The sequence below is a fragment of the Moschus berezovskii genome, chromosome 24 (genome assembly GCF_049115385.1).
Source record: "Moschus berezovskii isolate FMDL1 chromosome 24, NW_MosBer_1.0, whole genome shotgun sequence".
Lineage (NCBI taxonomy): Eukaryota > Metazoa > Chordata > Mammalia > Artiodactyla > Moschidae > Moschus > Moschus berezovskii.
The window spans coordinates 44,676,852-44,693,058 of NC_142483.1; the positions used below are offsets into that span (position 1 = coordinate 44,676,852).

The following is a 16,207-nucleotide window of genomic DNA, read 5'->3' on the forward strand; positions in this document are numbered from 1 at the left end:
AGCCAGATTTTTTGGTCCCTAAGCTCACAGTTTTCTGGTCCACACCATAGTGCCTTGATTTGCCTAATAGTTAATCCCTAAGTGGATACCAATCATGAGTCTCGATGTGCAGCCTGTATCTCAGTGTTACACTGGGTGCTCTGTCTCAGGAATATTTTGAGACCTTAGTAAAAGAATGTAATGAAGTGTCATTTTTTGTATAAAGTAAATGCTTAACTGCACTTTGAAACCTTCATTTAAAATTAGATTAATATAGAAGCCTTGTTCTGTTCATTACTTGTACTTCTTAGGAATTCAAAGGGAAAGAAGAAAAGACATCAGTGTCATTACAGAATTACCACGTTTTTTTCCGAGAGCTGGACATTGAGGTCTTCTCTATTCTGCGTTGTGGGCTTGTGACCAAGTTCATCTTAGATACTGAAATGCACACTGAAGTAAGTGACAGAACTGAGGTCCCAGAACTTAATCTCTTTTTAGGAAGTTCCTCAGCTCTCTTCCTGTTTCACAGAAAACACCATGACACTGGGAAAAGTTGGACTCTGGCTTCCAAAGCCTTTATATGTGAAAGTGTAGATGAATAATTATCCTCATCATCTTGATGTTTATAAATCTAAGTTTTGGTGTTTTTTTTTTCTTTTATAGTACATTAGACATTACAGAAGATCATGCTAATGGTGTGATCCTTGCTTTAGATTACTATTAACCAGCTGTTTGGACTACTTTTATAAAGCAGCACTATTTTGGTTTATAGTTACTCAGTTTTCTTTTCACTTTTTCATGATATTTGTTCGGTGTCCGTGAGATACTTGTTGAGTCAGTTTTTTGTATTTGCCACTCACCTAGACGTTTGCAATTCAGTAGTACATACAGCATGATGCTCGCCTTCAAATAGCTCATAATCTAATAAAGGAAGCAGACAACCAATAGTACATGCTATGTGGATGATCTGAACCAAGTACCAGTGAAACTCTGAGGAGAGAATGGTATTTATAATGAACTTGAAAGTGGAGGACATTTACATAGAGAAGGTACTTTCTGATATGGGATTTCACCAGAAGGTAGAGGTTTTCCAGGTTAAAAAAATTTTTTATAAGAAATGGTATGGATTTTTGCCATAGATTTTTATAAGAATGTGTGTTTTTATAAGAATGTATGACCAACCTAGATAGTATATTAAAAAGCAGAGACATTACTTTGCCAACAAAGGTCCGTCTAGTCAAGACTATGGTTTTTCCCGTGGTCATGTATGGATGTGAGAGTTGGACTGTGAAGAAAGCTGATCGCCGAAGAATTGATGCTTTTGAACTGTGGTGCTGGAGAAGACTCTGGAGAGTCCCTTGGACTGCAAGGAGATCCAACCAGTCCATTCTAAAGGAGATCATCCTGGGTGTTCATTGGAAGGACTGATGCTAAAGCTGAAACTGCAATACTTTTGGCCACCTCATGCGATGAGTTGACTCACTGGAAAAGACTCTGATTCTGGGAAAGGTTGGGGGCGGGAAGAGAAGGGGACGACAGAGAATGAGATGGCTGGATGGCATCACCGACTCTGTTGACATGAGTTTGAGTGAACTCCGGGAGTTGGTGATAGGGAGGCCTGGCGTGCTGTGATTCATGGGGTCGCAGAGAGTCGGACACGACTGAGCGACTGAACTGAACTGAACTGATTGTTTTTTCAGTATTTTATATCAACCTGTACTTGGAGATTCTCCATAAATGTACGGTTAAGTGAAAAATTTGAAGTTAGACTGCATTGGACCCATTCTGTTTCTGGTAGTGCAATGCATTTATAACGATTCTGCCAGTCTTATCTTAATAGTAGTGAAACATTTTAGGGAGAGAAAATGCGAAAGAATTGTTTACTGAACAGAGAAAAGCAAAATTTCCTTGAATTAGTTTTTTTTTTTTTTTTTTTAATCCCAAGGTATTTAGGAAAGGCATCACTGGTCCGTAGCTGGAAGGATATACCAGAGGCATTTATTTCTAGAGAAAAAGTGTGTCTTCTAAAACTATACTGCCTCATTCCTATTTAATAATTTTAGATTTTGTTTTACTTAGGAAATGCATGACTTTGATTTGTTGACAGAGCACAACAGCCATTTATGTGAGGGGGTGGAATTTCCCCCCTTTCTTTTGGTAATGATCAGATTCTTTACACATTGTAGACAGTAAAAACATGAACTGTATCCCCCAATGGGCTAGAGCATGTTGGGAATTATTCTTTCCTTCTTCTTTGAAACAGGCTGCAGAAGTTGTGCAACTTCAGCCCCCTGAACTGCTTTTCTTACTGGAAGATCTCGCCCAGAAGCTGGACAACATGTTAACACCTGTGGCCAGGAGAGTCCCCTTCCTCAAGGTTAATACAGACAGGAGCACAGGGCCTGTCCTGTGGATTTGGAAACAAAGAGGTCTTAGTAGTGAATAAGTTGTCAGTTTCTCTGATACCGTTTTTGGGTAGCGTGGTGGTAGCCCTGCTGCCAGCCCACAGTCACCTTGCTTTTGAAAGGAACTCTAAAACTGAGAAAACAAAAAGTCGCCCAAAACAGAAGATGTATTTCCAAATGCCCTGAGAATTCCTGAATCCTGTTCTTTGCTTGTGTTTTGGTTTTAATACCCTCCCGAAAAGCCCTTGTCCAAGGCTCAGCGTAGTAGTTAGCTGTCTAGAACAGTCCACAAGCTCAAGTGTGTATCTAGTGGACAAGTGCGTGTAGCATCTGGGAAAGCAAATGGATGTAGGAACAGCAAAATGTGGAAGTTTTAGGTGTAAATGTTTAAAACATCCAGTTACTTGATTCTTCTTGAATTTCGTATTTGGTCTACATTCTTATTAGACTAAATGATTTCTATTTTTGTGTGAGCTTTATCTCGTTAGTAATTTGGGGTTTGTACTTCTCAAACACTGTGCTGTGCTTAATTGCTCAATTGTGTCTGACTTTGAGACCTTATGGCCTGTAGCCTGCCAGGCTTCTCTGTCCATGAGGATTCTTCAGGCAAGAATACTGGTGTGGGTTGCCATGCCCTCCTCCAGGGGATCTTCCCAACCCAGAGAATGAACCCAGGTCTCCCTCATTGCAGGTGGATACTTCACCATCTGAGCCATCAGGGAAGCCCAACAATACTGGATTGGGTAGCCTGTCCCTTTCCAGGGGATCTTCCCAATCCAGGAATTGAACCTGGTCGCCTCATTGCAGGCAGATTCTTTACCAGCTGAGCTACCAGAGAAGTCCCCTCTCAAACACTGTGCACTTTATAAAAGCCAATCTGTTGGTAATTTGAAGATTGAGTTGAGTTTCCTCTGTCAAAATATATCCCTAGTTTCATCTTTTCACTCTACCTGCTGGCACAAGGTTTGATTAAACCCCATACAGACTCTTAGTTTCAAAGAAGTTATCCAACAGTTTCTTCCCTAGTAACTCTGAATTTATTATAGAGCAAAGGAAACCGGAATATTGGATTCTCACATCTCCACCAGAGATCTGCCTCAGAAATTGTGTTTAGGGTTGTTCAACTACTGAACCCCATGTGTAACCATCTGGAGAACATTCACAACTATTTTCAGGTCAGAAGCCTGTCTTATCATTATAGAGACTTAGAAATTGCTAAATGAACAAGAGATTTCATTTTTCGCTGAAAAATCTTAAAGAAAAATGAGGGCAATTGCTAAAGCAACAATCTTAAAAGCACCTTTCCCTTGTAGTGCTTAACCGCTGAGAATCATGGTGTAGTTGATGGACCTGGAATTAAAGGTCAGGAGTACCACACAATGTCTTCCTGCTATCTGAGGGTACTGCAGATTTTTCATGGGCTTTTTGCTTGGTGAGTATGTGGCAAGTATGGTAGGTAGAGATAATCAAGAATGTTCTTGCTTCTACCTGACAGTTACCAAGGCACTGAGGTGTAGAAAAGAAGAAAAGGACTCCAAAAGGTTATGTCCGTATGACACTTACTCTTTCTGGAGTGTTTTTGTCTGCATCATTTAATTTGGTTTGGCACACTTCATCTGTTATTAACTCATTTGAAAATCAGATGACTTCCTCTTTTCTAACCTATAACAAATCTAGCCATCTGATTCTTGGCTAGTTCGCTGTGGCACCCTTTCCCTAATAGCACCAGAGAGAATGTTGTAAGAAGTTGTTACTCAACAAGTTGTAGATAAATTCCAGATTGTGTGGTAAAGAGCTGCAGGCAATGTAAGCCAGAGTGTCTAGGGATGCCTTCATGAAATCATGGGACTTCATGGGGCCCTTGGAAGGTAGATGGCTTTGGGGAGGTAAAGGAAGAAACATTAAGGCACGGCTCGGACAAGGGTAGAAATGAGGGAGGTGTGTCCCTTACATGCTTCTGTTCCTCAGGGCTGGGTGTTGGCCTCTCTGTTCTCATACAGGTTTCCTGGGCAGTCTCAGTTCAGTTCAGTTCAGTTCAGTCACTCAGTCGTGTCCGACTCTCCGCGACCCCATGAATCACAGCACACCAGGCCTCCCTGTCCATCACCAACTCCCGGAGTTCACTCAAACTCATGTCAACAGAGTCGGTGATGCCATCCAGCCATCTCACTCCCGGTCGTCCCCTTCTCCTCCCGCCCCCAACCTTTCCCAGAATCAGAGTCTTTTCCAGTGAGTCAACTTGTCGCATGAGGTGGCCAAAGTATTGCAGTTTCAGCTTTAGCATCAGTCCTTCCAATGAACACCCAGGATCGATCTCCCTTAGAATGAACTGGTTGGATCAGCCAAGGTTAAATTCGGGCTAAAATTTAACTTCTGAACTACAGGCATTTAACTCCCAGCTGCCTACTCAGCTCTTCCTTATAGCTGTGTCATTGATAGCTCAGATTTATCACATCCAAAGCGTGTTTCATCCTCGCCACCACTCCTTCAGCTTTCCCTGGAGAGACAGATGGCACCACCAGTTGCCTGAGCTAGAAGCCCGGAGTTGTTCTTTGTCCCTTTCCTTCTCTCTACCCTTTCTCTGTTCCACATCTGATCACAAAATCCTGTTGAGTTTATCTTCTAGATTGCATTTAGATGGCCAACTTTCCTCTCTTTCTCCACTGCTTCCAGACTCCTGTTACCTCTCACCAGACCTAGAACAGCCTTACAGTTGGTCTCTCTACTTCCACTTTTCCTCTTTTGGTCCCTTCTTCACACAGCAATTAAAGTGATCTTCCCAACATAAATCTGATCGTATCCTAGCCCCACTTTGTTCCAATTGCCATTAGGTTTCTCTTTAATTCAGTCACTTCTCCTTAGCTTCTGAGGACTTATATTATATGACTCCTGCTATTCTACTCACCGTGGTGCACTCTGCCCTCCAGTTATACTGAAATAATTTCAGCATTTCCCTGGAAGGTTCCACACATACCCATCCTTTTGCCAGGATCTTCACCTTCCTTGATCCCCCAGTCTTTTTTAACTCATCCTTGAGATCTGGATTTAAACTTCAGTTCCTCAGGACCATCTTCCCTGACCCCTAGACTGGGTAAATCTTTCTGTCTCTTTCATCCCCACTTCTTTTCTAATACTCCTAGGATAAAGCTTCTCACATTTTACTATAATTATTTGTTCATCTGTCTTCCCTGCTGGACTGTGAGCTCTATGAAGGCCTAGACCAGCCATTATCACATCCTCAGTACTTAAAAACAGTGCCAGACAAAGGATTTGAACAGACGCTTAATCAAGGAGATATGTGAGTGGCAAATAAACACATGCAAAGATATGCAGCAGTGTTAGTTATTAAGAAAATACAAATTAAAATTATAGCACGGATGCAGTAAAAAGATTTATCTTGCCAAGTGCTGGTGAGGATATAGAGTAATTGGAGCTCTCACATGCTGCGGGTATGACTGTAAAATGGTATACTCACTTTTGAAAACCGTTGGCAGTTCATCAGAAAGTTAGATGTACACCTACCATACCACCCAACCATTTTACTGCCAGTAAAAGTAGTGATTTATCCAAGAGAAATGAAAGCATATGTCTGCACAGAGTCTCGTATATGAATATTTATTGGAGCTTCATTTGTAATATCCTCAAATTGGAAACAATTCAAATGTCATAAAATAGTGACTGGATAACAAATTGTAGTGTCTCTCTAGTAGAATACTAAGTGCAGCAGCATGGATGAAGAAAGAATTATACTGAATAAAAACCAAGACTGTAAGTGCATGTAGTACTTGATTCTAGTTATAAGTTTCAGAAAAAGCATATAATCTTGTAGTGACAGAAAACAGTTCAGTGGTTGCCTCTCATTGGGTGGGAGGATGAAAGGAGGGGTAGACTACAAAAAAATACAAGGAAACTGTTAGGAGGAATAGATATGTTGATTATTTTCATTGGAGTGATGGTTTCTTGATTTGTATATAAGTCACGGATCAAGTTCAGCATTTTAAATGCATGCAGTTTAGTGTATGTCCATTACACTTTAATAAAGCTATTCAGGAAAAAAACCCAAAAAACATTATAGGCCCTCAGAATAAATTTGTGGAAAGGAAGAGAGACTCCCACTGGTGATGCGGAAATGTTTCTAGAGGAGTGAAAGTTCCAAGGGGTCAGGTTGTGCTGGGCCTTGAAGGTTAGGCAAAACAATTTGAATGTTGTCCAGGGAAGCAATTTTGCAGTTTTAGGATCACATCCATGGTATAGTGAAAGCAGTGTTTTAGCAAAATCCTTTTGGCAGCAACATGCTGGAGGCAGCCAGAAAGACCAGTGAAAAGATGTTGGTGTGATCCATGCATGGGATGATTACAAGGGCCTCACCTAGAGTGATGGTCTTAGCTTGGAAAGGAAGAGATAGTAGGAAAGATAATCAGAAGACAGAAATGTCAAGATTTGACTTAATCTGGTATGGATTAGACATTGATTTAAGCAGTTTCACAAAATTATTCCTGGTTTTTCTTTTTTTTTCTTTTTGAGAAGACTGACAGTTATCTCTAAAATGGAGTGAGTGTCCCCCGTCCCGCCCCCTGCCCTGGAAATAAACCTAGGAGGAGGACTGTTAGATCCTTAAGACTGTTTTGGGTGCCCTTCAGCTTCTAGTCTGGTATTCAGAGCTGTGACTGGATTTAGCACTTGAGTACTTTCAGTACTTTAGTTCTTTTTTTCTGTTGATTTATTGATGTACAAAATAGTGGCCAGGATACTTAAATGCTGTCCACATAATCTTTCTGAAACTGAGCTCAGCTACCTTTCCTTGACTTTCCTTTAGGAGTGGATTCTGTCAACTTCAAAATAATAATTTACTATACTCAGCCCTTGGGATCCTTACTAGTCGACTGAAGCCAGGAGAGCGTGACCAGTCCATGGAGGAGCTGCTCAGGTGGGCTGGACTGCATGTCCCTGAGAGTTATCTAAAGAAATTCCTAGGAATAAAACAGGCAAGATTTCTTGGAGATAACTTGGTGTTTTCAGTGCCTTTTCCTCATTTATGTGAGCTTTCTCATATGTGTCTTCAGATATATCCTGAAGCTTTAGAAACTGTTGAATAAATCAGACTAAATCCTCATGCATCCTTCATCCTGTACAGTTTGCATTTTCACCTAGCGATGATGAAAGTGTTAGCCATCTGTAGTCAACTCTTGATTATCCAGGTACCTACTTTGTCTCCTAATTGGGTTGGATAATTAGGTAGCAGTCAGTTATCACTTCCTTCATCTTGAAAGAAGAGAGCACAGGAGATGAGAAGGAGCTCTAAGGAGCATGGTTTCAGCCTCTACCCTAGCTTCTCCCAGAGCCGTTTGGTCTTTTCCCTACCTCCCCTGAGAGCCTAGGCCATCACTGAGTCTGCAGTCTGCCTTTAGAACCTTATTTCATTTTCAGTACAGTTCTTTTAAATTTGTTTGACTTCCCACCAGTCAGTCAGTAGTTGACTCTGATTTTAACTACGATTTTAGATTAATTGTGTTTCTTCATCTGCCATTACTTCAGAACACGAAAAGCTAACCACATATGATACATGTATCAGAAGCTCTACCTTATCATTTCCTTTCACCTTGTCCCTATGAACCCATAATTTAAATATTATACTCAGTGTGTTGCCTATTGCCTTAAAGAGCAAATAATTTACCCTGGGTTGCACATGTCAGCATGGCCTAGGCTAGCTCTTGAATATCTTGGCATACATGACCCTCTTTAATGCCAGCACCCCATACACTGGGTCAGGCCTCTGCACCCTGGGTTTCTCCATACAAAGTTACATTTTTTTGTAAGATCTTGAAAGAAGGTTCTACTAAAGCACCCTGCAAATGAGGATTCTGCTTAGACCATCAAGCATTTCAGGGGACTTGTATAACTCATGGATTTAGACACATCTGTAATACTTGTGATGGTTTTGTTTTGTTTTGTTTTTTTTCATTGTCTCTTTACAGGCAGAGCTTCCATTACTTGCAGAATTTCCATGCCAGCATTCCCAGTTTCCAATGTGCTCTTTATCTCATTAGACTTTTGATGGTCATTTTGGAGAAATCTACAGCTCCTACTGAGAACAAAAGACAAATTGGTGATGGATCCTCTTTTTTCCTTCATGAATAGATTAGTACACTTGGGGCTTCCTAGAACCTTATAAATTTTACAAGCAAGTCTCTCCATCACTGTGGATATGCCCTCTTGCTATACCAAGAAGGACATAGTCCCAGTGGGAGCTATGTTTGAGCTCTGCTGACATGGCTTAAACTGAGTGTGGTTAGTTTACATGGCTGGATTTCCTGTTTAACTTTTGTTTATTCATATCCTTTTTTGTTGTTGTTATTAAGTATCTGAGACATTTGACAGAAAAACATAAGCCATTAAGTTAATAAAATGGGACAGAAAGGAGAAATCAGGATTAAGTGTAAAGAAAAGTCTGGTCCCATCCTTGATCTTTTTCTTTAACTATCTTTAACATTGCTCTTAGAATGCATCTCACTGATAAATCTTAATTGGCAGCACAGAAAGCATGAAGAAAATGCAAAACCTTTATTATTATTGTTGCTTAAAGGGGGAGGGTTTTATATGAATCTTGGAGGTCCATACTATTTATTGTTTATTGGCCTGCCAAAGAGTACCCGAGATGGACTTCCCACTGCCCAGCAGCATTCCTGTACTCTTTGTGTCTGTGGGACAAGTTAGGTCTTAGAGAAATGAATTTATTTCTGGTAGAAGGACTATTAATAGAGCAGGAACTCATGAAAGCTTTTTATTTTCCAAAATTGTCTGTTAGCCTAGGAACTTCATAGTAAATATAAAAGAATAACCTTTTTGATCAATTATCATCCCCCAAAGACTGCAGAACAAGAATGAAGTTCATTTTCCATGAATGAAATTTGTCTTATTCCACCAACAGCTTCCCTGGCCAAAGAGTTCCTCTGTCGAGTGTGGCCTAGTGGAGAGAAAGAGAGGAGCAGCATTCCTAATGACCAACTCCAGGCTTTGCTTGGGTAAGAGGCTCAGCTTCTGTCCAAAAGCCAAATAGCCTTCCATTTGCCCCTGTTCGGATCCCTTGTCTGGTCAAAAACTGAGAAATTTATTATGGTTGACAATAACTTGGAAGCAGTGAAATAGGTGTAAAATTAATGTAACTTAGAATATGTGGATTTTCAGATCCTCTAGTTGTGTTTTATACTGTCAGTTCTTTAGTAAATCAAATCATAGAGGAAGTGGAGGAGTCTGCTGTTGTATCCTGCCTTGTTAACCCTTGAGTCAGATATTTATTACTGCCTACCATATCTAAGACATAACCATCACTTCCAAGATGTCTATGTCTTGGAGACAACATTTCCTTTACTCCTGACAAGTAATTAGAATCTTTATTTTATTAAAAATAAATGCTGGGAATTCCTTGGTGAGCCACTGGTTAGCGCTCAGCACTTTGACTTCTGTGGCCCTTGGTTCAATTCCTGGCCAGGGAACTGAAATTCTGCAGGTTATGTGGCATAGTGAAAAATAAATTAATAAAATAATTGCTAATAGTTGGTTTAAAGCTTAGTGCCTGGGTATGTCTCAAGAAAGAAATCTTGATTTAGAAATTCTGTAACATGTGTTCATACTCCTATGGCTATCAATGCAGCATCTACCTGGCACACACAGACAGTGTACTAAAGGCCATAGAGGAGATTGCTGGTGTTGCTGTCCCAGAACTGATCAACTCTCCTAAAGAAGCCTCTTCTTCCATGTTCCCTACGCTGACCAGGTAAGGGAGTACTCTCCTCTAGTCCTTTCCCTAAGTTAGAATCATACTAATGTATGTAGGTTCCAAATAACTACCTTGCTCTTCATCTAGTTCTGATACAGAAGGTATGTGCAGTCATTTGTTCAGCACATAGAATGTCTGCTGTGAATTCTCTTCACGCAGCCCTCACCCAGCCCATATGAAAGGATGTTATTGAGGAATGACTTTTCAGTAGTTACAGTTTTTAGAAACATTGGATATTTAATCTCCAAACTTTTTTCAGTGCTTTTACCCTTTATATGTGAAATTATTTTTCCAATATTTTAACCACCTTTAGAAGGATACAGTGATTATTATGTCTAACGATATATGTCTCACTTAATGGGTTTGGTGTCTCATAGTATCAGTGATTATCTGATATTCATATGGTCTTTATAGTTTATAATGCACTCTTATATTACTTATCTTATTTGATCCTTTTGATGAATCTGTGAGGTAGATATCATTACCCCTGTTTTACTGACGAGGAAAATGAGCTTTAGAGTGGGAACTTGCTTGGAACTAGAAACTTAAATTTGGATCTTCTGACCACTACTTTCCTGCTCTTTCTCTGCCACCACACTCTCCCTTCATGAAATTAATCCTATGGTTTCACAGGCCGTCTTCTTGGCTCATTTCTAAATCCTTCCTGCTCTCACATCCTCCTAGAGTGGACCCTAGTGAAAGCATATTTCAAGAGGTGGGAAGGGAAATCACTTTGGGTTCTCTGGTTTCTTCCCAGGACTTGCTTTGTGATGAATGCATCATTGTGTGAGTGTCATACTTTTCTCTTCTAGGACCACGTTCGTCATTTTCTTCCGAGTAATGATGGCTGAACTAGAGAAGACAGTGAAAGGTCTTCAGGCTGGAACAGCAGCAGATTCACAGCAGGTGAGTCAAATTGTCCCACCTCAGGAAGCAGACTCTGGATTATTCGGAAGATGCTGGTGGTTCTTCTCCTTGGGTCTAGAATTTTCTTCTAAGCTATTTCCTTTGACTTACTGAGATCCAGAACTTTTTTCAAAGAGTTCTTGATTTCCTTTCCTCTAATTGGAAGTGAATATTAAGCTGTTTTCCCTGGCTACTTCCTGGCGGTAACCTTGGACTCCATAGACCTGTCTGGAAAAAAATATCTTTGGTTGCAGCCTCATGTACCCAGCTGCAACTTGTGAGCTGGCATGAGGTGAACAAGCCTGTTTCATATGCTGTGGTCCTAGGCCTTGGCAACCTGCTAACCAGAACAGAGCTAGCCTGCTGGGAGCAAGAGCTTGCTTAGGGAATCAGAGAAACTACAGGGATATGTTGCAGAGGCTTTTTCCTACTTTTAAATTATTGAAGAGGAGTTGTCTTTTTAGAAAGTCTCAATAAGATACCCTGCTGCTGCTGCTGCTAAGTCATTTCAGTTGTGTCCAACTCTGTGTGACCCCATAGACGGAAGCCCACCAGGATCCCCCGTCCCTGGGATTCTCCAGGCAAGAACACTGGAGTGGGTTGCCATTTCCTTCTCCAAGTGATACCTTATATAGGCAGGCGTCAGAGCCATCTTGTGGGTTCACTGGTTGCCACATCTCTTTAGGAGGATAATTGATTTAAAATCTCTGTATAGCTCTGTAGTTCAAGAACCTTGTATTAGTGGGAACATGATAAAAGAAGTATTTGGCTGCAATTCAAAGATGCCTGTCTATTTGGCTGCCCCCAGATTCATGAAAAGAAGCTCCTCTACTGGAACATGGCTGTTCGAGACTTCAGTATCCTCATTAACCTAATAAAGGTGAGTGTGGAGAGGCTCCCTGTTCCATCTCACTGGCTAACTGCAGAAACTGCCAAGGGGCCTGACTTCAAAAATGGACCCTCTCAGCCCCTCTCCCCACCCTTTGTTGGGCACCTGCTTCCCCCATCTTCCTCCCTGTGCCCTGGCCATCCTGGATAACACCTTCCCTGCTTCCTGTGCAGTGTCTTTTCCTTCTCTGCCTTCCTCCTTCCAGTCTGTGCCATAGTATTTACTATTTAATGACTCCTTCGCCCTGTCATTCCCCCACGCTCTCTCACCGCACCGTGAATCTGAACACATTCCCCGTGGTCTCCGTCTTCCAACTTGAATGCCTTCTTTATCCCTCATGTACACTCCCGCTCTCCCCCACTCCATGATTTTGCCCACACTGTTCCCCCAGCTTAGGATGTTTTTCTTTCCTTTCTGCCTCTCTCTTCAGGCTTCCCGTCAGGCTTTGGGATCTCTGCAGTGCCATCTTCTTAACACCCCTGTTGGAATCGATTCCTTGTTCCTCTTCGCTCCCCTCTTTTTTTGAACTTCAGTTACAATGATTACTTTATTCTCCTTTGTGACTGATTTGTTAACATGTTGATATGTCTCCTTCATTTGAGACGTCTGTACAACACTCAGCTGTGCTTTGCGCGGTGGGGAAGAGGCTGGGTTGCTCAGAGGAGCAGAGCTCAACTCTGGTTTCTTGTCCTTCATCTTTCCAGGTGTTTGATAGTCGTCCTGTTCTGTATGCATGTTTGAAGGTGAGCAATAGACTGGGCCCTCTTTAGTGTTTATTCTTCCTTTGGGTCAGCTGAGTGGAATTGCTTAATACTTTGCCCACAAGCCACTCTCCAGAATTTCTGCTGATAGGTAGTCTAGAAAAGACCATAGATATGTTTTTCTATATTAATTGGATAATCAGAGAAGCCAATTTTCCTATGAGTTTGAAAACTTAGTCTTAGAAATAGGATGATTGGCTTAAGGAGCAGTAGTCACTCCCTGCCTTTCCTTCCCTGTCAACAGGAAGGAAGGAGGAGTGGGTGATTCCTCTTTTTAAAGCCCGTGGGTGGCCTCATCGATGTGGGAGCTGGCCTTCTGGTATCCTCCAGGGGAATATCCTGGATTAGCCCTAGATTTGGTGATAAACACATTGAGTTAAGAGCTAAGGAAGGCAGTAGGGAGAATGCTTATCCCCTTTCCCAGCAGTTCCTTCCAGTAGATGGGGCCCCATACTCTTGTCTCCTGGCTTCTCTCTTCCTCTCTCCTCACACCCCCCACTGGTGCCAGTGTGAGGGATGGCTGAGAAGGGGGAGTCCTTTTCCTGATGGGTAAATTGGGCAGTTGGTCATGTACTTCCTCAGCTCTACGCAGTTTTTTCCTTTGGAGAGTAAGTTGTCCTCTGGGAGCTGGAGTTCCCCTCAGTTTCTCTTTGCCCTTGTTCTGAAGCTGAGCAATATCCCTGCACATTGACTGTGCGTGCGGTAGGTAAGTCTGCTTAATTCAGGATGTAACAGGCCTCTTTAGCCTTTGCATTAAGCTATATTCTCTAAATTAACCTTTTGAACCCTTTCCGATTTATTTTTTACATATAAAAGAAAATAAACACTCTGGTCTGGGAAATGCTATGCTGCCTCAGGCAGGGGCATTTCCCACGAAAGACCTCAGCTAGAGGTCCTCACCAGCTTACCTCTTCTCTTCCTCAGTATGGGCGTCTCTTTGTGGAAGCATTTCTGAAGCAGTGTATGCCGCTCCTAGACTTCAGTTTTAGAAAACACCGGGTAAGAACTGAGAGCAGAGAGCAAAGGCATGCTCTGTATAGTTGTTCAGAAAATACGTCCACAGCAACTCCTGGGCAGCCATGGGGATAGCCCACTTACCCCGGTTCTGGGCCACAGATTGACGTAGGTGCCTCTGGTTACTTCAGCTCTCCCAGAGATGCCCTGGGAGATGGACTGAATGTTCCATAGTGGACCCACCTTCCGACTTCTGCTCCAGATCTGAGGATGGTTGTTTCTTTTAGCCTGATTTTATTATGCTACTGCAGTCCCAGGACCTCACATTATTAGTGTGTCATTTGTTTCTGTGTACTTCTCTGGGTCTGGTCTCAGGAATTACAAAAAAGGAAAGAGAACTCATTTGTGTCAATAAACTGTGCTGTAACCCGGAGTCCTGACCACTAGACCTGTCGCCAGGCAAGTCCAGGAGATGATTTCTTGCGTATATTTACCAAGTTGAACTGTGCAGAACACTCACAATATTCGGTTGGTCCCTCATAGCTCAGAAAGGGAAAGGGGGAGGACAGCCAGTGAGCATTGCTCCTTGGGGTTGAGCGTCAAATCCATATAAACTGAAAAATTATGAATCACTGTGTTGTACACCTGAAACTTGTAAAATTTTGTAAATCAGCACTACCTCAATTTGAAAAAGAGATGATTATCCATCTATGGCTGGCACCTGAGGCTTGATCCTCTTTGGTACTCTTGGTTGCAAGGATATCTTGCCCATAAAATGAAATGAGAATGTTTCATATGGCATTTGTGCATGTTGTTGGTTGTAGGAAGATGTTCTGAGCTTACTGGAAACCTTTCAGTTGAGCACGAGACTGCTTCATCACCTGTGTGGGCATTCCAAGGTAAGAGGGAAAGCAGGTCACAATTGTTGGTTTAATCTGTGGTTGCTCTTTGGAGATCCATGGGCTCCAGTGCCTTCTTCCCTTTTTACCCTTCTTAAGTCTTTATTTCTGAGACTATGTCTGTCTAACAGCAGTTTATCAGACTGGTCAAAGCCTCAGCTGCTGGCTGAGATTGGGTAATCATCTCGAGGGAAATTTCTGCAATTTGACTCAAACTCCATAGCCCTGTTTCCTCTAGGACCTCTTCTTTGGTGAGAGAATGTTGGTGGGTGTGTAACTACGTACCATACTCTGGGCAGGAGGAATATTATGGAAGTGCTGACTTTACTGGAGATGAGAAGTAGTTCTAAAAGCAGCTGTTTTTAGAACTTCTCAGCTGTATTATTTCCTAGTCAAGGAACAGATCTGTCTCTTCTGAGAATATTTTAGCATTCATGGACTTTTCCACTTAAAGTGTACAGTTGAGCCCTTGTCACTTTTTGTCTGAAGGGACACAGAACTGTGGAATTGTGAAGTCACTGGCAAGCCCATGATTCTTCCACCCAGTTCCTGTCATTCACTTCCTCCCCTGCTTCTAAATTTTTAAGGTGCTGACTAGTGGAATTTTAAGGACTCCCTCCACTAAACAGGGGTACTTTCTATTGATTAATGTCAGTATAATATGTGTTCAAGAATATTTTAGGTAAATTCATTGATAATTGATCAATGAGAGATTATGATGAGGAACTGAGAGGTGTTGGTGATATGTCTTCTAGGCTGCTTTAGCTTAAAGGACAGCTACCATTCTCTTCAGAGTACTCTCAGTTCAGTTCAGTTCAGTTCAGTCGCTCAGTCGTGTCTGACTCTTTGCGACCCCATGGACTGCAGCACACCAGGCTTCCCTGTCCATCACCAACTCCTGGAGTTCACTCAAACTCATGTCCATTGAGTCGGTGATGCCATCCAACCATCTCATCCTCTGTCTTCCCCTTCTCCTCCCACCTTCAATCTTTCCCAGCATCAGGGTCTTTTCCAATGAGTCAGCTCTTCGCATCAGGTGGCCAAAGTATTGGAGTTTCAGCTTCAACATCAGTCCTTCCAGTGAACATTCGGGACTTATTTCCTTTAGGATGGACTGGTTGGATCTCCTTGCAGTCCAAGGGACTCTCAAGAGTCTTCTCCAACACCACAGTTTAAAAGCATCAGTTCTTCGGAGCTCAGCTTTCTTTACAGTCCAACTCTCACATCCATACACGACTACTGGAAAAACCATAGCCTTGACTAGATGAACCTTTGTTGGCAAAATAACGTCTCTGCTTTTTAATATGCTGTTTAGGTTGGTCATAACTTTCCTTCCAAGGAGTAAGCGTCTTTTAATTTCATGGCTGCAGCCACCATCTGCAGTGTTTTTGGAACCCCAAAAAATAAAGTCTGCCACTGTTTCCACTGTTTCCTCATCTATTTGCCTTGAAGTGATGGGACCAGATGCCATGATCTTTGTTTTCTGAATGTTGAGCTTTAAGCCAACTTTTTCCACTCTCCTCTTTCACTTTCATCAAGAGGCTTTTGAGTTCCTCTTCACTTTCTGCCATAAGGGTGGTGTCATCTGCATATCTGAGGTTATTGATATTTCTCCCGGCAATCTTCATTCCAGCCTG

The 16,207-nt window shown here is 42.0% G+C and overlaps 1 protein-coding gene across 3 annotated transcripts in view; it reads left to right on the forward strand.

The window, feature by feature from the left end:
* Positions 1 to 16,207, forward strand: part of FANCD2 (FA complementation group D2) — a 53,400-nt gene that overhangs the window by 33,227 nt on the left and 3,966 nt on the right. For 2 of the 3 annotated variants that reach the window (XM_055414430.2, XM_055414431.2), the window contains exons 29-41: positions 291 to 434; positions 2,243 to 2,356; positions 3,431 to 3,559; positions 3,698 to 3,816; positions 7,201 to 7,311; positions 8,360 to 8,490; positions 9,313 to 9,406; positions 10,036 to 10,158; positions 10,974 to 11,067; positions 11,876 to 11,947; positions 12,661 to 12,699; positions 13,642 to 13,716; positions 14,496 to 14,570. In XM_055414430.2, the coding sequence (XP_055270405.1) occupies positions 291 to 434; positions 2,243 to 2,356; positions 3,431 to 3,559; positions 3,698 to 3,816; positions 7,201 to 7,311; positions 8,360 to 8,490; positions 9,313 to 9,406; positions 10,036 to 10,158; positions 10,974 to 11,067; positions 11,876 to 11,947; positions 12,661 to 12,699; positions 13,642 to 13,716; positions 14,496 to 14,570 (1,320 nt within the window). The remainder of the gene's footprint in view (positions 1 to 290; positions 435 to 2,242; positions 2,357 to 3,430; positions 3,560 to 3,697; positions 3,817 to 7,200; positions 7,312 to 8,359; positions 8,491 to 9,312; positions 9,407 to 10,035; positions 10,159 to 10,973; positions 11,068 to 11,875; positions 11,948 to 12,660; positions 12,700 to 13,641; positions 13,717 to 14,495; positions 14,571 to 16,207) is intronic. The other variant, XM_088831959.1, reaches the window with a different exon arrangement.